This window comes from Erithacus rubecula, assembly GCF_903797595.1.
Source record: "Erithacus rubecula genome assembly, chromosome: 11".
Lineage (NCBI taxonomy): Eukaryota > Metazoa > Chordata > Aves > Passeriformes > Muscicapidae > Erithacus > Erithacus rubecula.
This window is the reverse complement of record NC_136663.1, coordinates 9,485,637-9,510,088: the sequence shown is the minus strand read 5'-3', so window position 1 is coordinate 9,510,088 and position 24,452 is coordinate 9,485,637. Positions and strand designations below refer to the sequence as shown.

General features: G+C 50.9%; 1 protein-coding gene and 1 long non-coding RNA gene across 4 annotated transcripts; one reads left to right on the top strand and one right to left on the bottom strand.

Moving 5' to 3' along the window:
* The first annotated feature begins 4,299 nt into the window (after positions 1-4,299).
* BCL6 (BCL6 transcription repressor) lies at positions 4,300-24,097 on the top strand. Of its 3 annotated transcripts, none has more exons than XM_079315240.1 (10): positions 4,300-6,123; positions 14,722-14,760; positions 15,752-15,919; positions 16,952-17,173; positions 17,313-18,296; positions 18,899-19,080; positions 20,124-20,291; positions 21,385-21,515; positions 21,942-22,079; positions 22,838-24,097. In XM_079315240.1, the coding sequence occupies exons 3-10, from the start codon at positions 15,759-15,761 to the stop codon at positions 22,979-22,981; spliced, it is 2,130 nt and encodes a 709-aa protein (XP_079171366.1). In that variant the 5' UTR covers positions 4,300-6,123; positions 14,722-14,760; positions 15,752-15,758; the 3' UTR covers positions 22,982-24,097. The 3 variants fall into 3 exon arrangements, with proteins under 3 accessions (XP_079171366.1, XP_079171367.1, XP_079171368.1); XM_079315241.1 differs by having other exon boundaries at positions 15,748-15,919; XM_079315242.1 differs by lacking the exon at positions 4,300-6,123 and adding an exon at positions 14,579-14,602.
* On the bottom strand, positions 21,981-22,727 carry LOC306806455. Its single transcript, XR_013775474.1, has 2 exons — positions 22,606-22,727; positions 21,981-22,535 (listed from the first exon to the last, which is right to left on the bottom strand). It is a non-coding gene; the product is annotated as an uncharacterized lncRNA (long non-coding RNA).
* Positions 24,098-24,452: the final 355 nt, after the last annotated feature.

The window sequence follows — 24,452 nt, the reverse complement described above, 5'->3', positions numbered from 1 at the left end:
AGCACTGCCTTTTATTCTTTTTATTACTTTTTTCCCCAACAAAGCAACTTACACATTGGATTTGAACTACCTAAGCACAGCTCCTAATCAGAGAAGTATCTGCAGGGGTTAGTGAGGTTTTTGTGGTTGTAACATCTGAACGCTGACAGATTTGAAAATAAAAGAGGTCAGTAGTGCTGCTCAGCCACGGGACCAGCTGCCACTGGTCACACACTGCAGTTTGGTGGGTCTTTGGATGACAAGATTTGGGGACCAGCAAGGGATTGGGCTGGGGATGCTGGTCAGGTGAAGGGTCCCCCACCTTGTCCCCTGCCAGGAGGCTTCTTGCCCGGCACAGCCCCACTGAGGCACGGACAGGCTTTGGTCCATAACTGGTTCAAAATTTACTGGGTCCGGGGGGGTGGGAGGTAATTATCTGCAGCTTGAAAACTTTTGGATGAAGTTTCCTTTTTAAATCAAAGATGGGGCAGAACTGACAGTGGGTCTGTGAGTGCTCAGTGGAACAGGGACAGTCCTTACTCACTTTCCGAGAGCTGCTGTTTACGTTCAGCCAGTTTGGGAGATCAGGCAGAAGACAGGCTGATATGTTGCCCCTATGTGGCAAGAAAGTAATTTTTGACAGGCAAGTCTACATTGTCTCCTGGCAGCAAGCACCAAGCAGATATGCCAGTTATTTGGGCAATTTTGCCAGAATATTGTCCTGGAGGTGACGTGCAGACAGCATGGATGCACAGCCCTCCATCATCAGAGCAGCTCTTCTTGCAGAGTACTCATCCAAGTGCGGTTCATTACCCCAAACGGGACGTCAGGACGTGGCACAGGGGTTAAAATGCATTCTCAGGCCGTGTGGGGAGCCATGGCATGGCATGGAGGCACTGCAGCCAGCCAGCCACACACCCCTGCACAGCCCCTGGCTGTCCCTCCCTCCATCCATCTCCTCGTGCCGCTGGTTCTGTCCTCCGGGGCACCCTGCTTCCCTTCCAACACCCATCCAGATGCTGGCAGAGGCCAAGTGGTATCTGCAGCCCCCTAAAGGCTCTGCAGGAGATGTGAAAGGAGTGACACAGATTGGGCCAGGGGCTTGTGGCTGGTGGGCTCAGTGGGAGCCAGGCTGGGCAAGGGTGAGACACTGTCAGGTGTGCCCAGGGTGTGCTGGGACAGCCAGGTTTTACCACGACATTCAAGTTTTTCCACTTCCAGCCCTTTTCCTTGCAGTAAAGGCCGAGTTAGAACACAAACACTCTGATTTAAAACAAGAAAAAGTAAAAAGAAAGCAAGAGAAAGGAGCCCCGATGAGCATTGCAGCACCCCACTCCCTGTCATTCCTATATGCCCAGCTGCTGCTCCCTCTTCTCCTCCCAGCTGGAGCCCATGCCTCTTCTGATACCCAGGAAAACATTTTGTTCTGCGTTAAAGGCTAAAGCTAACACATGACCAGCGAGAGGCAGCAGTTTGTTTAGCTCTTGGAGTTTATTTTAATTGCGGCCTTGTTTTGTAATGAGGACGGCTGCGGCAGGGGGAGCCTGCTGGGATCCGGGGGGCTGTTCCAGAGGAGTTTCCTTATCAATAAAAAGAAGTCTCAACTGTTCAAATTAACAACTGCATGGCATGCATGCTCAGCTGCTTTGTTTTCTGGGAAGTTAAACTGTACACATTTGCTTATTAAGGATTTCAGTGGCTGGCTGGGATCACAAGTCCCCTCCAAGTGCCACCTTTGACATCTCCAACCTCCACCAAGGAGGAATGAAGATGAGAGAAACGGGCCCTGTGCTCATGCTGACAGACACAAAACAGCTTGGTAAACCCTAGCAGTTTGTTATGACGATGCATGAAAAAAAAAGAAGGAAAAAAAGTAAAATCATGTGATTTTTATGCAAATCAGAAAAATTGGACGGTTTAAGAAACCTTAAATGTCAGGTAGATAAGATCACATACACCTAGAGCAGTGTCATGATGTTCTCTGTACATTACATTCATACTGGAAACCAAAACGTGTTACAGAAATCAGACACCCACAAAAAGCTCTGAGATTGCACTGAGAACAGGTCCCTGCAAAGCACCAGTCTCTGACAAAAAAAAAAAAAAAAAAAGAAAAAAAACAGGCAAAAGAAAAAAAGTAGGTTAGATTAGAAAACAAGATAGTTGAATTCAGGCAGGGACTCGGCTGTCCCCGCACAGCCTGGCCTCGCTGCATTCACATTAATATGCACAAAACTCCTTTTAAGTAACGTTCATGCCACGGCACCCAGCTCTGAAATGGGCAGGCTGTTCCTGAAACCCATCCTCCAGGGCCACGGGGAACACAGAGATTCACAGGCTCTCTTCTGTCAGGCTAAACTTTTCTCTCTCAGAAACATTTTATTCCCCTTTAAAAGTCCTGGCAGTTATTTTTGTGTGAGGACGGGGAAGTCTTATGGCCTGAAGGAGTTAATTTCAAAAGAAAAAAATTATAGTGGGGTACTGTTTATTTAAGCAGTGTTTTGTAAAAGACACGGCACTTCTTTCCAGGGGTGTGGTTCACCTGGGAAAAATACGCACTGGCCTCGATATACCATAAAAACCTGCTCTGTGTCCCCTGGAGGGAAACGACCCAAGCCCAGGGACTCCCCTCACTGCCAGGCAGCACCTCCAGCTCTGAGGCCCTTCAACATCCAACCACAGCTCCCAGGGATGGCTGGATAATTTCACACTGCTCCTTGCCCTGTGTGCCAGCACACAGGCAGAGGGGTTGCTTTTCATCCCAGTTTTGCCAGGGCACGGCATGAAGAAGCTGGAGAGGGACAGTCCATAGGAGGGTGCGAGACCTGCGGTGATGCCCAGCACTGCTCCTGCTGCTTGAAGCTGCTCCAGCATGAGCAGAAATATCCCAGCCAACTCCAAGGGGGACCATTACCAGCAGCATCACCCCCATTCCAGCGCTGCCACCACTGTGAGGGGTGGCACTTGAGGGTTCAAACCCTTGACTGGGTGAGGAGCTCTCTGCAGCGTACAGGGTGTTTTTGAGAGAAGGATGTGTGGGGCTGACCCTCCCAGTGAGGCTGCCACAGCCTCCCACAGGCAGGGCCGAGCTGCTGCTCCTCCACGTGCCACACAGGCACCTCGTGGGTGTGCAGGAGCCACGCCGAGCCCGGGGCCACTGAGAAACATCCCACGGCTGACACGGGTGGGCTGGTGGCTCTGCACACTCCCACCAGCGGCTCTCCCCAACACGGGGACACTGTTATCCCCCAAAGAGAAGACACTCACTGTCGGCTTGAAGAGGCAGGAGAAGCTGTCCCACCGGGACACTGCTGCCCTGGCAGCCACCACCACTGCCAGCGCCTGCCGTGCTGGTCCCCAGAGCTGGGACAGGCAAAGGAAAAGGGTGGCAAGGCCTCACTCAGCAAGGATCCCTCTGGCCGATGGTAGGAGAGGAGTCCCAGAGAAATGACTCCATCCCCAGCCAGGCACCACAGGGACCACTGCAGCCTTGGGGGCAGCAGGAAGCATTGGAGAGTAGAGGCGGGTGGCAAGAGCCCGTGGGCAGCTGCAGCCGGGCCCTGAGTGAACGCGAGGGAGTAGGAGAAGGTATAAAACCAGAGCAGAAAGGCCAAAAAACCAGCAAAGGCGCCCAGGCCGCTCAGCTCCCACTCCGAAAGGGATGCTGCTGGCTGCTCCCTGTGTCCCCGCAACGAGGCGGGTTCCGATGGAAACTCTGATGCGCGCCCGGCTTGGCTGTGGCCAGGCAGAGTGAGAAATCTCCCCCGTAAGAGTGCTACTTGAACGGAAGCCGTGCTCGACCTCGGGTCTCCACCAAAAATCCCCCAAGCGGCCGCCCTCTCGGTGCTGCTCCCGAGCGTCCCGCGGGCGCTGGGCTCGCTGGGCTCCGGCTAAAGCGAAAGCGTCACACACTGCAGAGAAATGACAAACACAACAGACCTGTCGCCCCCCAACAACCCCCTTCCTTTGGGTTTCATTGCTGGGGGAAAAGGAAAAAATAAAGCAAATCAAAATCCCGGAACAGAGTTGCTACTCTCGGGTCCGTGCCTCTTGGGTCACTCGCAGAGCCGGGAGCCCGCTCCCTGCCCGGGATCGGAGTCGCACAAGTCACGCAGCTCCAGCTGCACTCACTCCCCGGGAATTCCATACTGCATTTTAACTACAGGGAATCCGTCTCTCCAGCTTATTTGTACCACCTCAAGTGTCTCGGGAGTACCATCCCTTCTTACCACCAGGCTATTTTTAATGACGAGTCTTATTAGCAGAAGGGCTTTCTTCCTAATTTATTACACCACCCCCCCCCCCCCCCCCCCCCCCACCCCCCAACCTCCTTGCTTTAAAATGTTTCGGTTCAGGAGCTCAAGTGAGAAATCAAACTAAAAGCAGCACCCGGGGACTTTGCGGCGAGGTGGCCGCTCCGTGGGCTCGCCAGTGCTGGAATCAGTAGCTCCGAGCAACTGCACCAGCGGACCGAGGGCACGGTGACCTGCGGTGGTTATTCTCGTAAACAAATTTCTATTAATCACCAGGGCCCGGGAATACCTTCAGAGCCCAGAGCGTGCCTTCCCCCGCTCCCCACCACCCCGACCGGCAGCTCGCAGCCCAAAATCCCGACCGGGAAAGCAAAAGGAGCGATCCGAACCACCCCCAAACCCAAGCCTTGCTGCAGGCCCCCAACAAATAACCACGCGAGGCTGGGGGACAAACACAAGAAATCTGCACATCCAGGGAGCTACATTTCCACTGAGGAGCGGGGAAGGTTGGGGTGACAGGTCCCCTCCTCTGCACCCCCCGTGAAACCCACCCGAGACACTGATTGCCAAGGCTTTGCGTTATTCCCCCCTCCCACCTCCCAGCAAAGGCCTCTGCTCAGCAAGAGGCAAAAAGTGCAGAAATAAAATCCCCTTCCAGAAAAGCCAAAGCGATTTTTCATCCCCAGCACAGTACAACAATTCCATACAAGCAGAATATTTATAGACTTACAGGTTATTTTGCAACAATAACAAAACAGCTACACAGAATTAACCCACCACTTGAATGTCCTGGAAAGGAAAAGAGAACACAGATTGGGAAAAAAAAAAAAAATCATCAAAATATTTTTTTGAGGTCTGGAGAATTCTGGCAAAGAAATAAAAAACAAGAAAAAATTAAAAATAAAACCCATATGGGGAGTTCATGGGGAACTGTCTTTAAGGAAGAAGCTTCTTTCCCCAAGAGTAAATCCCATTGGAGGCCCTGAGCCGAGCGTGGCTGTTTGCAAAAAAAAAAAATTATTTAAAAAAAAAAATCTGAATTAGTAAAAAAATAATTAAAGGAAAAAAGTGAAAATCCAGAACAATGCAGCTGGCTCCTGGCTTTGCTCGCTGGCTTGTTTGGTTGGTTTGGGGTATTTTTTAGGGGGGGAGGGTGTTTAAGAAACGCGAAAGTGACCCCGCGCCCCACAATAAATAAATAAAAAATTAAGATAAATTATAATTAAAAATGCATACATATATATATATATATAAATATATTAAAAATAAATAAAAGGCGCATTTTTTTTCCAAGATCTCTTCGCTCGTTCTCGGAGAGGTTTGGGAGAAAGAAAAAAAAAAGAAAAAAAAAAGAAAAAACAAAAAAAAACCCAGAAGCGAAGGCTGGTGGTGGTAGGGGGTGTGATGTGTGTTTGCACCGCCCGGAGCCGTGCCCGGGACCCCCCGGTTTCCTCTCCCTCTCCCGCCGCCGCCGCCGCCGCTGCTCGGTCCGCGCCGCGCGCGCTGCTCCGCGCCCGCGCGCCCCCACGTCACCGACAGCACCCGCCGCCACGTGACCCGCCGCCCGGGCGCGACCACTGCCGGAGGGGGGGAACGGGGAGGGGGATGAACGGGGGGCGACACGGTGCGACCCCCGCCGCCGCCGCAGCCCCACCGGGATACGCGCCCCCCCTCGCCGACCCCGTTGGCGGCCTCTCCGCGGGGGCGCGCACACCGGGAGGGGCGCGGCGCCGGGGAAGGCGCGGAGGGGGGAGGTCCGTGGCCCTCCCCATGCCGGGCGCGGTGGTAGAGTCCGCAGCTCAAATTCCGAGAATTGGGCTCTGTTGATTCTTAGAACTGGGGTTCTTAGAAGTGGTGATGCAAGGAGTTTCTAGGAAAGCCCGGAGACCAGGTGATTGCTGCTTCTATTGCCGCGGCCGATTTTACCCTTTAATTCTCTCGCTCGCTTTTTTTTTTTTTTTTTTTTTTCTCTCCATTTTTTTTCCCTCCTCTTTCCCTCCCTGCCCCGCTCCGACGCTTGGCGCGGAGCCGCCTCTATATATTTCTACCCATTTTTTTTCTCTCCCTCCTCTTTCCTCCCCCCCTTTCCCGCTGCAGGTGCCCTTTATTTTTTTTTTAATTACTATTATTGTTATCATCTCAATTTTATTTTTTTCCTTGCCTTATTTATTTATTTATTTATTTCACATACACCCCCCCCCCCCCCTCTTTTCCCTTGCCCGCTGTCAGGCGAGAAAAAATTAGGGAAATTGGGGTGCCTGCATGTCTTTAACGCTGGGAGCGTGTATAAGGGGAGGGGAGCGGGGTGGGTGGGAGTGTCTCCCCTCGCCGTCCTCTCCCGGGGATTATCGGTTATCTGGGATTATTGGCTTTCCCGCACGCGTGACGGCCGGGTGGGGACGGGGGGGACGGCGGCGGCTCCTCTCTGCACCTGCAGCCGCTCCGCGGGCGCAGGACGGCGGCGAGCGCCGGCGGCCGCCGGGCTTGTGGCGTGACTCGGGGTCCGCTCTCAATGGCTGGATCCTTTGGTCGGGGTGTGTTATTTTTCTTTGCCTTTTTTTTTTTCGCCTTTTTTATTTTTGAATTTTTTTTCTTTTTCTTTTTTTTTTTTTTTTCTTTTTTTTTTTTTTTTTTTTTTTTTTTTTTTGTTATTTTGGTGTGTGCGTGTTGTGTCGCTGTTGTCGTTTCGCCGCCGCACGACGCCGCCGCGGAGCGGGGCTGGCGGCAGCGCGGGGGCTCGGCGGCACCGGGCACCGGCCTTTCCGCGCCAGCCCCCATTTCCCTCCGTTTCTGTTATTAAAGCATTATTATTGTTATTCAGTCCCCGGCGCAACCGCGAAAGGGCTGGTGCGTTTTGCAACCTGTGGCGGGGCTGCGCCGTGATCTGTCAAGCCCCGGGCTAAGAGCGGGCGGTGATGGAGAAGACTTGCGGCATTTCCCTGCCCGGGGAAGGGGGGAGCCCGCGGGGAGGCTCGGCCGCTGCCGGCCCCGGAGCACCGCGGAGCGCCGGCCCGGGGCGGCGGGGACCGCGCTGGCCTCGACGGTGCGTGCGGGGCGGCCGCCGGCTGGGAACGCAACCGCGGTGCAAAACTCGGGAAGGGGCAAAAGTGTGTGAAGCGACTCTGCATATCACACGTAGGGCTGAAAATAACAATAATAATAATAATAACAACACCAGCACCACCACCCGCGGGGCGGAGCGGGCGTCCCCCGCCGGGGGGAAGGCGGCGGGCGGGGGAAGCGGAGCGCAGCCGTGCGAGGGATGCGAGGGACGGGGTCCGGGGCGCGCTGCGTGCGGAGCCCCCCGCTGCCCCCAGCGCAGCCCTTGCCCTGTGTTTACTACCGCGGCGGACTTGGCGCGGGGACAGGCGCTCGTAAATCTGCCGGCGGCAGCCGCGGGGCTGGCCCCTGGCCACACGCTATTCCTGGAGCGAGCGGAGCGGCCGCGGGGAGCCGCGCAAGCCCCGCAACGCTGCGCCCCGAAACCGCCGGGAGCGGACGGGGAACAGAGAGCGCTGTTTGTTTTGGCTTCTTGGCTTTTTAAAATCGTTTTATTAGGTGCGTGTTCTTGTGTGCGCATATGTTTTTTCCTTTTTTATTTTTTAAGGTCTCCCCCTCCCCCACTTTAAAAATAAAAGGCAAAACAAAACCGAAAAAGCCCAACTTTGTTATGAAAACTTTCGTGGTCGGACGGCAGCGACCTCTCCCGGCCGCCCCCCCCTCCCCGCCGTCCTCCCCCCGCCTGTAGTTTGCAAAGTCACAGCATGAAATGTTATGAAATCGCCTCTTGGGAAGGAGGGAAACAGAAAGCAAGGCGTTTGTTTAGAAAAATCCGCGGCAGCCTCTCAGATGTGCCTAAAAAGCTGCCTTTGACCCCCCTGTTGCATTTCCAGGGAAGAGGCAAATCTGGGCTTAAAATCATGAGTCAAAATCAACAAAAACAAACCCCTCCCCGGTTAGTTTTTTCCACTGACTTCAGTAGGCGCAGGATCAGTGTGATGGGAAGCTGGGGACAGACGGATGACATTCAGTGTGAAGCTACTACATTGGTCTGACATCTCTGTCTTGGGCCAAATTCCTGCTTGTGCCAGTGGAAGTGTCAGCAGGGCTGGGTTTGGGATCAGGCCCTTATTCGATCTGGGAATCTTATTGACTCCTCTCCCGAGCTTTTAAATGCTTTAAAAATGATTATTTGCCATGCTGTTTCAAGGATTTAAAGGATAAGAGCTTTAGGAGCAAATGCAGGCTCCTTCCTCCAGTCCTTGAGGGGGTTACAGTTCAAAAATAGCTCTAAAAATATTTTGGGGGAATCCTCTCTTTATATATGCATGGAGAGGCAAACCGGAGATTCTGTTATTTTCTCTTAAGGATAAGATTGCAGGTTTAAAAACCTGCATTATAAATTGCGAATATTTTGCCCTATGAAACATATCACCAAACCATTAAAATATTCAAAGGGTGTCTAGAAATTTTCCAGAAGAATGGATTATTACATTGTTTCAGTAAGAAAAGAGTTCATCTCTTGGTGTTCAGTTTTGATTGGCAAAACAGATCAAAGATCTCTCAAGATGCATTTCAATTTCCAATCCCCCTCAGTTCTGACTGTCTGAGTCAATATTGGGAGAGGAAGTGGAGGTTAACTGGTTAGTTGTTATTGTGAAGGAAGAAGTTGGAATGAGAAGTGATTCTTACAAATCCCACCCCAAAACCAAAACAATAAAAAAAAAAAATCCTGTCAGAAGTCTTTGTGACACTTTTTAGACATCCCTGTTTGCAGTGCGGGGAGGATTCAGCCGGCTGTTGGATGCTACAAAAATAAACCTAGCAGAAACATTAAGTTTTTCAAAACAAGGCTGGAAAAGCTCATAAAAATAATGTTGCTCAGACGCGTTTTAAGAGAAACAGAATTGCATCGACAAAATTATATGTTTTCCAGGTTTGGTTGGGGTGTTTTATTTTCCAAGGGGAAAAATCGCTCCCGCAGCAAAGCGAACTGGTGCCATCTAGTGTCACCTCCCGCCGCTCCGCGCGGGGCCGGCAGCCTCGGCAGAGTGGGAACATGTTTATTAACTGCTCGTTAAAAAAAGAAAAAAAAATGCTTGCCAGCTTGGAGGAAGGTGGCAGAGGAAACTCTGGATGCCACTGAACTTACTTAAGGAGCCTAATTGGAAACAACCGAGTGCTTATTAAAGTCACTGACATTTCCATATGGAGTTCTCTCTGGGTCTGGTCATGAAATCACATGTGAAAATCTTTCCGAGTTGTGGTGTTAATCTGCCCTTGAATTTTTGCCTAATTTAGGATGTATTGTAAAGCTATGCTTTTTTTTTTTTTTTTTTTCTTCCCCCCTAGAGTGGGAAAACTTTCAGCCACCAGCTGCAGCAGCCCATTATGAATTTGTAGGAATAGTATTTAGGTTTTGAGCACTTTTTTTTTTCCTTAGTAAACAGTAATTCTCAAAACCCCATACAAATACAGGTGGTAAAACTTTGTGGTAGGACTGTCCTCTCATTTAATTTGGATTTTCCATGAAGAAGAACACCTTTTTGCAAAGCCTATAGATAAATAAAATGAAGCTCTAATCAGTAAATGCATTTCTCAGTGTGCAACTTATGTACCTTCATATATTTATGGTGTAAAGGTTGAAGAACTTTCATGCCTGTTTGAGTCTGTATGCTGTAATACCAGGGCTGAGAACTTCACTCAAAAAGCTTTTACTGGTTCAGCTGGAGCCTGAAATGTTGTTTTCACTTTTCTGAGAACTTGGTAAAATCTAAATTTGGTGGAAAGTTGCTTGTGTGCTCATAACCTCTTGCTCCATTTTATAGTAGCAAGGGAGTCTATAAACGGGAGCCTTGTATGCCGAGTGCCTGTATTCTTCTCTAGATCTATTTTTAAACCATTCTTCTGTTTGGCAAAAAGTGACACTTGGTTTCCATGTTTACAGCAGGCATTGGCAAACCTCAGGAGTTCACAGTTTGCAGTTTGGTTAGATCACTATCCAAAAGTCAGCATCTGACCAGTAAGCTCCTTCAGACTGCAAATTTAGACTGCAAATGTAGTCCTCCTTTATTCTTTTTTTTTTCTTTTTTTTTTTCTTTTTAAAATCCAAGCTAGATCTTATGTGTCAGCTTCGCTGCAGGACACTGGCAGCCAAAAGACACACACCCCTAAAATGGAGCAAGTGTGCAGTCTTCAGGACCGCTTTAATAATCTCAGTGGAGCTTCCTATTTAAACCAGAGAAAGAACTAGGGGCACTTGGGAGAGGGGTAGGAAATTTTTTTGATCTATATTGCTTTCCTTCCCCTCTTTCTCCTGGTCGGTTGCTGCCTTTGGGCTGTGTGCTGGGTACCCGTAGGGATTGTGAGAGCCTGGGACAGGCACACTGCAGGACAGGGAATTCTGAATGGCTCCTGCAGAAGGTGTCCTGTAGGACTAGATACCCTTTGCAAATGCATCTCCTTAAATCTGTTTGGCTAAATATAGGGGCAAGGGGGTGTCTCTGCTGTAGCCAAGGCACCCCAAGCTGTGCATGTGTCTCATCCCATCCAGGAGGGATGCCAGAGCAGTTCCTTACTGCCAGAAGGAGCTGTGCCACCCTCAGCCCCAGGAGTACAGAGTCAGGGAGGGTCAGGTGCCAGCTGGTAATTTTCTGTCCCAGTGCAGGGTAGGGATGATCAGACACTGCCTTGGAGCCCAGAGGGGACAGGGACCCAGCTCAGCTGCTGGGGACACCCGGGTCCGGCTGCACCCTGCTCTCGGGCCGGCATCTCAGTGCAGGGCTCAGTGTTGGCAGGGCACGGAGCCTCTCTTCTGTTCTCTGGAGCAGCTCCCTAGATTTCAGCCAGGACACATGGTTCCTGCCTTCTCTTGAAAAATTAATGTGCCAGATTGCTTGGGGTCGTTTGAAATGCTAAGGAAGGCTCGACTCCTTGCTTCCCAAGGGCACGGGCTGCCTCTGCCTCACAGCCAGAGCTTGGCTCCGTAGAGGGCAGGGGAGTCCTCTTTAGTAGGAAAACATTGGAGGCAGTTTTAGCGTGCTTACCCCCTCCCTCCTCTGCATTTTCTTCTGCAAAGACCAAAACAATGTGGAGACTTGAGCTGGGCCAGCTTTCAAGGGCAATCCTTTAAACCCTCTTTTGAAGTATGAACTATAAAGTTCCCTGCGGCGCTCGAGAAAATATGCAGTTTTCCTGGTTCCAAATGCTGATAATAAACCCATCCAGATAATGTATTGCATTTCCTAGAAACATTTGTTTGCTGGCAGGAAATTGGATCAGATTGAGACCGCTCGATAGAGTGAGTGCAATCCGCTCACGGAAGGGTTCGGTGGAAAATACGACAGGGCTTGCACTGGTGATGCTGCTTTTGATCTGTGCTGACACTGTGGACTTCTCTCAGTCTCTTCCTGGGTTATTATTAACCCAGACACGTTTTGGCTTAGACACTAACCAGAAGCTACTAAACTAATAAAACTCTGCAGTGACAACTAAAGGACACTAATACTATGCAATCCAGGGGCACTCAGAAAGCTGAGCTGGGCACTCGCGCACCCACAGCCAAAAAAAAAGCTTCTTCACCGTGACATGTAGCACCCATGGCTGTGCTGGGGAGCTTCCCAGACCCCACCTCATTTTCTTGGTTGCCCCCTGATCCCTGTTCAGGAGAAACCAGGCATTCCTTGGCAGGGTGGAGAGGCAGCTGGCAGCACGCCCTGGCAGGCAGCAGGGATGTTCCCATGGGGCTGGGACCCTGTAGGGTGCAGGGACTGGGGAGGAGGAGGGCAGGATGGAGCTTCCTCTGGGCGGGCAGTTTCGGAGCCCTGTGTGGGATGAGGCTGTGGGGAAGGAAGACTTCGCCCAGCCACCCCTGTAAGGTGATGTGAGTCGGCGCTGCAGGCTCTGGAGGGGTAGGAGATTGGGGCCCAGGGAAGGGGGGTGTTTGATGCCCTCCTCCCTGCCTGTGATTGGGGGTGGGAGAAGGGTTGAGACCACAGGGTATCCCCTATACAAAGAAAGGTAGGGGAGCAAGGAGTTCCCCCTGTGCACAGAGTGGGAGGAGGATGAATAAAAAGGGATTCCCTCTAACTGGGAGAGTAGATCAATGGAGAGGCATGGCAGAAAAATGTATTGAAAGTCCCTGGTTCTCCCCTCTACCCCAGAGGAAGTGAGCAGGGAGGGTCTCCCCTTTGCTGGGGTTGAGCTTGAAAGAGGTTCCCCTACATGAAGGTGCACCCTTCCTGTGCTCAGGGAGATGCAGGGGAGGCAGAGCCAGCTCTGGGCTCCTTTCCAGGAATGGGTTTTCTCGGGGAGGTGCCGGCAGGGAAGGGCTGTTCCCTGAACCGCTGGGGCAGACCCATTGCCTTCCTGGAAGGCAGCAGCAGTGACTGTCCTGTGTGGCCACCCAAAATATGGGCCCTGTGCCTATTCCAGACCTTCCTCTATGGGCACAGCCAGCCCTGGCACACAGCCTCGAGCACTGCCGGAGAGCCCACACCTGCAAGGTACTGCACAGGGAAACTGGAATGGGGCTGTGGGATGATGCTCTGCCCCAGCTCAGCCTGGAGGAACCTCATGGGATTGGAGGGGGGCTTAGATGGCAAAGATTATATTCAGCTGCAGTGTTTTTTTTGCTCCCCATCACTGCTCTCTGGTCCTTGTTGCCGTGCCATTCTCTCTGGTCTGGGTATCCTCCTATGCTGGGTACAGAGCTAGTGCTGTATGGGGACTGGAAGGGGCAGGGTTAACCCAACTCAGCACAGTGAGGGGAAGGAAAGTCCCTTTCCCTTTTCATGCCCACATCCTGCAGCCAGGAGCTGCTTGGGATGCCCCTGCCCAGCTCTTGGGGCACAGCTTTTGGGGCTGTGGATGCTGTAGCAGCACTGTGCCGGGAGGGATAATTTGGAAGGGTGGGGAGGGGGCTGTGCTGGAGTCCAGCTCTGGGGAAGAAGCTGTGTGTCCTCCCTGGAAGTGCTGTGCCCTCATAGGGGATGAGAGGATTTGGTGACAGCAGCTTCTCACATGATGCTCACAGGTACAGAGTTTGTCTGGCTGTTTGTAACTTTGTTAGTTTACAAGTGGGTCACCTCCTCACCTCTGTGACACTGAGGTGACTCCCCAGAGCCTGGCAGGGTACATCTGCCACTGTGGCTGAGGTTGGGGTCCAGCCAGCTGCCCCAAGCCCAAGCTCGTGTGGGCACAGGGGTGTGCACTGGGCTCCTTGCAGAAGCCTGTGAGTCCCTTGGCTTGCAATTGATGGTAGTGAGTGGCTGGCAGGGAGCACGTACAGAAAGGTCAGAGCCCGCAGTATTTGGGAAATGAGTCACTTTTTGTATGTGCATAAAGTTTTAAACTGGCCAGGCTCAGAGCAGCTCTGAAGATTTGTGTTTGATGGCTGGAATAAAGCTGTAAGACAAAAGGGTTTTGCTTGTGATACTTTGCCTTAGATCTCATCTCTTCATCCCAGTGGCTCTGAGAATGGGAGAGGAGCCTGGGCTCCAGACCCACACATCTCCCACAAGGGAGAGGAAAGGCAGAACTTGACAATCCCTTGTCTCGCAGGGATTATTTGGCTTCCTGCAATTGCCTGGCAGTCTTCAAGTCTAGGGGTTGGTCCTCAAAATAGTGTGATGAAGGTCTTGTTGGCTCATTTATTTATTGTGCTTCTACCTGCTGAAGCAACTGCCTGAGGACTTTCTTCCTGCATTGGTGCCAAGTCAATTTGGTTTGATTTTAAGTACATTTTGGAGGATTAGTATGAGTTCTGGAAGGCAATTAATTCCTGGGTTTCCTTGCTGTTCTGTCCCAGCTACATTGCCGGGTGAAGGCAGTGCCTGGAGACACAGCTTGTGGTTTAAGGGAAGGCTTTGGCAGCAGCAAGGGGGGAAGGGACATTTGTTCCACATCCTCACTGTCTCCACCATTGGCTTCCTATGCAGTCCTGGCCAAGTCACTTTGGTACTTGATGCCTATATCCTCCCAAATCTGTTCAGCAATCCATCCCAGGGTGTTTTCACTAGTGGCTGGAGCATGTGGGTTTCTGAGCAGAGTGGCAGCAGATGTTTGTCATACCTGTTAACAAGGTGCTGGGAGAATGGCATGGGTCTTGAATGTGGCACCGGACAGGAATTCAGTCTTGGCAGGGGAAGAGTTATCTCTGAAAGAAGTGGTGAGAAAATTCTCGCTTGACTTCCCTTCCCCACCTGCCTTTAAGTTCCTGAGTCATGGAAATGAAAATCTCCTTGGCATACGCCCATGGTTTGGGCTAGAGGGTGTGGAAGAAGCTATGATTGGATTCTCAAAGCCTGTGATTGTGATAAGAACTTACTGTACCGGAAGAAACAAATGTTAAGCTTACTGGAGAGTAGAAGGTTTGTTATCTCTAGCTTTTATCCAACTGATACTTGAGCGAAATAGCAACCTTGTGACCTGCCACGGCCAATTCAGAGTTACCAGCTAATGAGGTTTTTCTCTTGTGATTTATTTGTAGGTTTGAAAGAAACTTTTGGACTGTGAATTGAGGCATTGGGTATGTAAATTTAAATTTTGTACTTTCCCTCTTAATCTCTCCCCCCCTTTCCTCAATGCACTGTTTCATTAGATCCAGCTGGAATTTGTTTTCAGGAGAGCAGCTGCTCTGTAGAAACTAGTGTAGATTCATATGCCACTGGGGAAGGAGGAGTCGGGATTATGGGAGAGGGTTAATAGTGGAAGAATTTGATGCTAAAGATGCACATTCCAGCCCAAACCCTGGGGAGACCTGGGTGCTGCTTGGGAGGACATCTCTGAGAAGGGTTTGCAGGTGTTGTGTTGGGGGAAGGCTTCATGTTCCTCGACTAACCCAAACCTTGCTCATGGGGAGGGGCTGGGCCACGGAGTGGCAGCCCTGCCGGTTAGATGAGTTCTACTCCCTCAGTTAATTGGGAAACTGTGGACAGGTCTTCTCCAGAGTGACCACCACTTGGGAGTAGGAAAGTAGTTTCCTGGGTGAGGGCTGGTATTCCACCGTGGGCTGGAGTTTGCAGATGTTGAAATCATTCAACTTCAGTTGGGACCTTAAGGCTTGTTTTGGTTGCTGTGGCTGGATTTACAGCCAGACATCACACAGGTGAGGAGGATGGCTCCTGAGGGAGGTTGGAAGGCTAGAAGCTATGTTGGAAGCATTGTGGAGACAAACCTGAGTGGGCGGAGTGGACTGGGGTGGGGCTGCCATGGGCGAGGCAGGGAGAGAGAGGAGATGGTTGGCTAATCCTCAGGAGGGTCTGATTGCCTTCACCCACCAGCTTGATGGGTGGGATGAGACGTGCCAGGTCTCGCTATCGGCCCAGGGAGCTCACCAGGCAGCCTGGCAAGAGCTGGTGTGGTGCAGGGCTGTTTGCCTGGGGAGCAAGGAGCTGCCCCTACCAGGAGCAATTGGCCGTGTGAGCATGTCCCAGAGCAGTAGCCGTCCCTTCCCTGGGTTAGGGTGCTTGCCTGGCTGTTCCCCATTCTCACCTTGCTCTGATGCGTGTCTCAGCCAGACTCGAGATGGCCTCTCCGGCAGACAGCTGCATCCAGTTCACCCGCCACGCCAGCGACGTGCTCCTCAACCTGAACCGCCTCCGCAGCCGCGATATCCTGACCGATGTCGTCATCATCGTCAACCGGGAGCAGTTCAGAGCCCACAAAACAGTCCTGATGGCCTGCAGGTGAGAGCAGGGGCCTTCCCTGGCTCCCTCCTTGCTCCCTGGGGCTTTGGCCTCCAGCAGCACTGCTGCAGTCCTGCAGGGCTTGTGGGATTCACGGGGAAACGGGCAGAGAAGCAGAGCTGAAAGGGGCTGCCAAGAAATTTGTACCTGTAATGGGATTAGAGCTGAGACTGCTTCCCTCCAGTGTGCTGCCCTCAGCTCTCTGCCTGTGTACCATGTCTGCCCACGCACTGCCCGTGGGGACCAACTCACCTGAGGGCAGAGCACAAATGTGCCACAGGGACAGGATAGGAGAGGGAGGGCTGGATAGGGTTGGGTGAGTCTTCTGTGACCGAGGTGTCCCCTGCCACTGCTATTTTTAGAGCTATTCCTCTCTGGCTCCCAGACTGCTGGCTGCACCCACCTAAGTTGATTAATTTTTTTTTCTCTTTTTTTTCCAAGCCTGATGTGGTCTGAAATCCCTTTCCAGCTCCTAAGATTGCTGGAATTGCTTCCCAATGAATGCTAATTAATATCTCACCATTGCCCAGCTGAATTACAGCAAATGCCTTCCAGATTCTCTTGCTGACATGGTGTAAAAATTTCAAAAAACTAAGCTTTGACTATTAAAACATCTGAAAAATGTTTTGCCAACATTTCTCCTTTTTTTATTTTTCTGGTTTAAGACTGTGTGGATGCCCTGAGAGGCTTCTGAAAGAAATGAGTCATAGTGGGAAGGGAATGGTGGTAAGAATAACAATGGAAAAACCCAAAAAAGCTGGGGAATTACTAAATGGAGGCATTGGGGAGTTGTTGAGCAGGTGAGATCTAAAAGCAGGCTGTTCCAATTGGGAAAAGTGCAGTGTAGAAGACGCTTACTAAGCTGAGAAACCAAGCTTGATAATAAGGGGGAAGCTCAGGGAATTCTGTAATTGCCTCTTTCTCCTCCCTTCCCATTCATGAACCCCTCTGTACTCAGGGATTTCATACAAATTCTCCTTTTGCCTTCGAATTGTCATAACATTTATCCTCTCTACTGTCTCCCCTCTGCAGTGGCCTCTTCTACAGCATCTTCACTGACCAGCTCAAGTGCAACTTGAATGTCATCAACCTGGATCCTGAAATTAACCCTGAGGGGTTTTGCATCCTCTTGGACTTCATGTACACCTCCCGCCTGAACTTGAGGGAGAACAATATCATGGCTGTGATGGCCACAGCACTCTACCTGCAGATGGAGCACGTGGTTGACACCTGCCGAAGGTTCGTCAAGTCCAGGTGAGTGCAGTTGGTGAACTTTGAAGAGCCGGGGACTGTGTGTGTGGGTGGGCAGGGGAAGAGCTGACAAAGTATCTGCAAATGTATCTTTATGGGCTGAAAATTACTTGATTGTCTCTCCTGTTTTCCCCGATTGCAGCGAAGCAGAGATGGTGTCTGCTGTGAAGACCCCAAGGGAAGAGTTTTTGGCGGGACGGATGCTGGGCCACCCAGAGGTGATGGCTTATCGGAGCAGGGATGTCTCAGAGGGTGGCATGCCCCTTCAAAACGGGTCCCTCTGCAACGGGAGGGCCTTTGCACCTGGCTTGATCAACAGTTTGTCTGGATCCCCTATTTCCTACCACGGATACAGCCCTCTCCCTCTAAACAGCTTCCTAGTGGATGATGAGCTGCGGGAGATGAGGATGCCTCTCTCTGAACTCTCAAGGGCAGGTGCCTTCCCCAAGGAGAGGATCCTGCCATGCGACAGCTCCAGGACAATCCCCACCGAGTACGTGAGAACCATTACCGACATCTCTGCCAACATGTGCCACGCCACCATCTATGCTCCTAAAGAAGGTGCTGCTGAGGAAGCCAGGAGTGACATGCACTACAGCGTGGCCTCCGGGCCCAAACCTGTCATCCCTTCAGTCCGGAACAACCCCTACTTCCCTTGCGATAAAGTGGCCAAAGAGGAGGAGCGGACCTCTTCAGAGGACGAGATCAGCCAGCACTTTGAGCCCACCACCACCCCCCTGGACCGCAAGGGACTCATCAGCCCCCAGAGCCCGCAGAAGTCAGACTGCCAGCCCAACTCACCAACCGAGTCCAGCAGCAGCAAGAATGCCCGTATCGGTCAGAACTCCAGCTCCCTCTTCACCAAGAGCCCCACAGACCCCAAAGCCTGCAACTGGAAGAAGTACAAGTTCATTGTCCTCAACTCTCTCAACCAGAACACCAAGCAAGACAGCGCTGACCAGAACGAGATGGGAACCCTCTCTCCCCGCACCTACGTGCCCATGTCCACTTGCCAGCAGTCCATGGAGCCAGAGCATCTCAATGTGCAATCCCCCACCAAGATAAGCGTGAATGGTGAAGACTCTACTATCCCACAGGCGAGCAGACTCAACAATATTGTTAACAGGTGAGAAGACTTCTACCCCCGTGCCTCTCCCCCCAAGAAGCAGCACTTTCTGAGGTGTTGCTGAGGGTTTGGAAGTGTGGAATATCTGTAGCACTAGGCAGGAAGTCCAGTCATGAGGAGATGGAAGCCCCTGCATTTGGTGGAGGGCTGCCAGTGACACTGAGTGCCCACTCTCCCACTGTAGCAGTGCCAGAGTGGACTGGCAAAGGAGCTGGGAATGCTGGGTTGTGGATCCCTGGGTAACTCTGGCAGTATGATTTCTGGAGCCTGGATTTGCCTAGCCTGTGTTTCCACCAAACTCCCTATGCCTCAATCTTTCTGTTGGCTGTAAGCATTGGAATGGCCAAAGTATCAGAGAACAATGTGCTATTCTCTGGACCTGTATGTTCCTAAAGACATTCAAGGTCATTTGGTGATGCACATCTGAAGGTTTGAGGCTTAAGGACCTGTTATTGGTCAGGGCTATGCTGTGCAGCTCACCACAAAGACATCCCCATAAAATGTATGTGTCCCTTGTGTCAGGAGGGGTGCAAACAAGGGTCTGGTACCTCGAGCACAGCAGGAGCCTTCTCACAGCTGTGTCCATTGCTCTCCTTCCACAGGTCCCGGGATGGGTCCCCTCGGAGCAGTGAAGGGCAGTCCCCACTGTACATGCATTCATCCAAGTGCAGCTCCTGTGGCTGCCAGTCCCCACAACATACTGAGATGTGCCTTCATACCCCTGGCTCAAACTTTGGAGAAGAGATTGGGGAAACCCAGTCTGAATACTCTGACTCCAGCTGTGGTGAGTCTTGCATTCTTGGTCACTTTTTTCAACCAGCAGTTGGGGATTTGTGCAGTGTAGGCACCGATCACTGAGTGCCCTGTGATCAAACACACAGCCCCCTCTTAACTGTCTGCCCAGCTATGTGCATGCATATGAGAGACATATGCACATGGGAATTGCTGCCTTCCTCCCCTTCCCCAGCACCATCCAGATATCTTGTGCAGGGAGTTAGTCACCTGCTGCAAATCTGGCAGGTAAGGACAGGAAACAAGTGCACCCCACCCCACCAGAACCACAGGAGAACAAGCCTGACAGATGTAATGACCCGTAATGGGGATTGGGCAAGCTGGCATGTCTCATGCATCCGTCATGATATCTTTATTATCAGGGAGCCCAGTGTGCACATCTGGAGAAATGCAGATAATGAGGTTTGCAATCTTGTTGCAAAACCCCACAAGCCCAAAGACAGGTATCTGTGCACTCATCTGCCTGTAGCTCAGGAAGGGGGAATGCAGCATTGCCACCTGTAGTGTGGGCAGAAATCCAAGGAGGGAACCTCACTGTGGTAACACAACACAACATTTAAGAGTTGGGCATCCTCTTACTGGGGGAACCTGCCTTGTTATTTGGGTGATGATAATCTTCCCAAGCTCAAGGCAGACCTCTGCACCTCTAGAGGCTGAAGACCTCTAAAGGTTCAGGAATTGCACCAGAGCTGAGCATCCTTCAGAGGATGCCTGATATGTTGAGAGCTTTCATGGACCTGTCTGAAAGATATCCAGGTGACATGGTGGCTTCTTGGAAGCAGCCTGTGTGTCACTAAGGGAGAGACAAAGCTCTAAACCAGAGCTCTTGATGATTTTGGTATCAAACCATGAATGTTGTAGCTGTGTGTACAAGGCACAGTGCAAGCACAGCTCAACATGAACACCTGCACTTGGCTGCTTGTTCCAACACTTGCTCTGGCTGCCCCTCTCCTCCATCCCAAATCCATCCCATAGCCTATCAAGAAGGTGATCCGTGCACTGCCCATCTGATTGCTCCTCTGTCTGCCCTCCCAGAGAACGGAGCCTTCTTCTGCAACGAGTGTGACTGCCGGTTCTCCGAGGAGGCCTCTCTCAAGAGACATTCTCTGCAAGTCCACAGTGACAAGCCCTACAAGTGTGACCGCTGCCAGGCCTCCTTCCGCTACAAGGGGAACCTCGCCAGCCACAAAACCGTCCACACAGGTACAGTGCTGGCCTTGGGGACAGCTCTGGGGAGGCTGTGGGGTGCTGAGCACGTGGCTGCTGCTGGTGGGTTTGTGCCTGGTGCAGCATCCTCTGCTCTGTGTCACAAGCTGTCCCTGATGAGAGGAGCAAGGTGCTTTGCTAGGCACTGCCAGGGAGCCTTTGGACAGAGCACCAAACGTGGGAATGGGGGAGATACTCGTCCTTGCAGCAGGGGTGGAACTCAACCTCCTTTGCTGTAAAGCACTGGCCACCACTCTTTTTAAAGGTGTCGTGCAAAATTCATAACTGGGAGCAAATGCATGGCCTCCAGGTAAATTTGTGGTAGACTTAAGCAAAAAAAAAAAAAAAAAAAAAAAAGAGATTAAAAATAATCAAAAGTACATTTAAGGAGAAGTCTGAGATTATTTTTGCATCCTAGAAATCCAGGTCACATCTATCTTGGCATAAACTCTGCTGATGGGAAAATCTCTGAATGGATGGACTCTGTGAATCAGCACAATGAAAGCTGAGAAAGGAAGAGGATATTAAGGGTTTAGTCATTTGCTGACAAACTTATTTTATTTCATGCTTTTAATGCTTAACATGTCAACAGCCAGTTCACAAGCTGAGGAAGGGAAGTCTTGGCTGATGACTCTGTGCTGCTGCACTGAATTAGACCCAAATTCCCACAGTTCAACTGAGCTCCAGGAGAGCTGTGCAGGGGACTGAGACAACACAAGTACCAGGGCAGTGTTCAAGGGTTCTTGCTGACAGCTGTATGGAGATGTAGGTGCCAGCTGCTGTCACAGGGTCAGGAGGAACATTGCTGTTAATCCTTGCTGGCAGAGCTGCCTGACTTCCTCTCTTGCCCTGAAGACTGCATCTCCCAATCCAAAAGAGAAAAGCTGCCTCCTGAGCTCACCCTGCTCTGTAGACACCCTGTCCAATGCTGCTTGTCCACAGTCATCTCCAAAAGGGACAGGAGTCAGGGCTAGTGCTTCTTGCCATGGGGTCTGGCACCTGAAGGGACTTAACCCTGGGGAACAGAATGGGTGCTGGGTGCTGAGCACACCTGTAGCTAACCCCTGACCCTTTCTTTTGGGCTCTGCAGGAGAGAAGCCCTACCGCTGCAACATCTGCGGGGCACAGTTCAACCGACCAGCCAACCTGAAAACCCACACACGCATCCACTCTGGGGAGAAACCCTACAAGTGTGAGACTTGTGGCGCCAGGTTTGTCCAGGTACGTGCAGCCTCTGGGATCTGCAGTGCCTGGGGAGGTGGGACGTGGTCAGATCTTCTGCCCAAGACTGGCAGATCTTCACCATCAACCTGGTGAAGCCTCATGGCAGGAGGAGGCTGATGATGGCCCAGCTTGCTACCTTGGGCAGCTCTTCCCAGGGTGTTGTGGGATAAATACAGACACCTTATGGTCCAAGGGGAAAGTCTGGCTTAGTTAGGAAGCCTGACTGCTGGTTGTAGCTATTCTGCTCCATTTTGTCTTAAGGACTGGAGATACCAAAGCTCAGACAAGTGGCTCTGACTCCCAGCTATAATCCAATAGACCAAAAAAGGCTGGGCAGAAAACCCCTTTCCCACAGGGACACCCTTGCTCCCAGCGGGATGCTGTGCTCCCTGGGGCTGTCCTGACCCAGAGCTCTCTCTGCAGGTGGCCCACCTCCGTGCTCATGTGCTCATTCACACCGGGGAGAAGCCGTACCCCTGTGAGATCTGCGGCACACGCTTCCGGCACCTGCAGACCCTCAAAAGTCACCTTCGAATCCACACAGGAGAGAAACCCTATCATGTGAGTAGCCCTGCTTTGTTTGCTGGCTGGGAATCTCAGCTTGGGCTGGGGGACAATGCTACCAAGCCTGGGGGGCTGGGAAGACACCAGGACATTCACACAGGCTGCTTGCAGCACCCTAATGTTCCTTGCCAGCCCTGCACCAAGGTCACATCCATGCTTCTCGTGCCCCATTTCCCTCCCAGGCATGAGCTGATGCTGATGTGGTATTTTTTCAGGTGTGGCTGTGTTGGAAACACTGACATTCAGCCCAAGCTGGGTACATCTTAGTTGCTCTTTTCTTCCACCCCATCTGGAAGGTCACTCTTCTTCAAATAGCTATGGCTTAAATTACAGCTGCCTGTGGTGTGTGAGGATGGAGGAAAGGAGCAAATAGCCTGGCCTGAGCTCCCCCCCGATGGTGATAATCACACCCAGCAAGCAGTCTGCACAGCCTTGCTTGCAGGGCCCCCAGCTCTTTGCTGGGGCTTTCCTGGCTTTCACCATCAGCTAGAAAGGGAATCCAAGCAGGGCTTGACATCCAAACATCCTGAAGCCATCCAGCTCAGCAGAGCTCAAAAGCAGCTCCAGAAATAGCCCTGTAGCTGGTTTGATCACCTAGATACGGAGCTCGGTGCTAAATCTATCAGAGTCAGAGTCATCTCCTGAGGGACTTTTGTGCGTCCCACAAACAGTGTATGCTGTGAAAGCCTGGGATGGGGTGCCCCAGGCGCTGCTCCTCGCCGTTTCACAGCCCGTGTCTCTGCCTCTCCCCGCAGTGTGAGAAGTGCAACCTGCATTTCCGCCACAAGAGCCAGCTGCGGCTGCACCTGCGGCAGAAGCACGGCGCCATCACCAACACCAAGGTGCAGTACCGAGTCTCGGGCAGCGAGGCGCCCCCCGAGCTCCCCAAAGCCTGCTGAGGGCAGCTGGGCTGGGCAGCGTCCAAAGGAAACCCGCAACACTTCAACGGAGGAGAAGAGAGAGACGGAAAAATATTCATCATGATGGAGTGCCTCTAAACCCATAGTACAGATAGGTGGAGAAACATTAGAAATTTAAAAAAAAATTACAAATACACGGGTTTTATTTTTCCCAGTTATGTGAAACAAAAAAAAAAAATTATTCAGATCTTACTGTATATAAAACTTAAAAAAAAAATTTAAAATAGTCATTTTAAATGTCTGTGCAGTGGAGTGTTGATAAACTCTGGAGTCTAACCTTCACAGCCTTTGCCGTTTGAAGATGAGGAATGTAATGTTGATTTATGGGAACAGATTTTTTTCTTTTGTATGCAAAATGTGTGTTCTTTTAAAGAGAAAGTATGCTATTAAAGAGAGGGCTTTAACTTTTTTAACCAAAGGTGAAGGAATCTATGGCAGAGTTGTAAATATATATAGATATAAATATATAAATATATATATAAAATAAATATATATAGACCTTTAAAAAAGCTATATTAAAAATATATAAAATGCATTAAAGGCTCAGTTGGACTCTGCAGGCAGAAGCCACTCTGAGAATCTTTATTATGATAGAGCACTTAAGGAGATATTTTAAAGTATTGCATCTGTACAAGTAAGAAAATATTTTGTCTAAATGCATCAGTGTATTTGTATTTTTTTGCAAGTGAAGGTTTACAATTTACAAAAAAGTGTGTATTAAACCAACAAAGCTGCAGAAGGAATTTAAAATAATAATAAAGTGTAATTTTTTTTGTTCTAGTTCTCAGTCTGTATATATGTAAAATGTGGTTTCGCACGGTGCCTTTCTTTTCAATGGAAGTTTTCAGTGTATGGACTATATTGAGCTCAGTTTCTTCAAGGTACAGCCTGATGTTGCAAAAGGAGTTTTGATGGAACTCTCTAGTGGGGGAATGTTCTATTTTTTTTGTTTTGGATTATTTTTTTTTGTTCTTATTTTACATGCTTGTGTTATAAACAATCTCGGGAGACAGGGTTTGGGCTGTGTCTAAACTGCATTAATGCATTCTGTAAAATATAGCTGTACAAATAAAAGAATAAAATGAAGAAAAGTGATGTATGATGGAGTGAGAGGTCTATTCTTGCCTGTCCTTCCCCTTGAGGTGCCTGGGGCAGGGGCTGAGCATGCTGAGCCCTGGTGTGAGCTCTTGGTGTGACTCTGCCCTTCATTCGTTCAGCCTTGAGTGAAGGTGGTGTCTGGTGGGAGGTTTGAACAAGACTAGTTTCCTCTGGATCCTGGTGGGGACTGTGCCACCCCCTTGTTCCTTTCTGCATTGGCACTGGGTAGCCAGCAGGAACAGGGCAGAGCCTGGGAGAGATCTTTGCTGACCAGCCCAGGGCCAGTTCCAGATGGCTGAGTAGTTATTTATATTTCCTGGAATCCGGTGCACTTGCCAGAATTGCTCAGGGA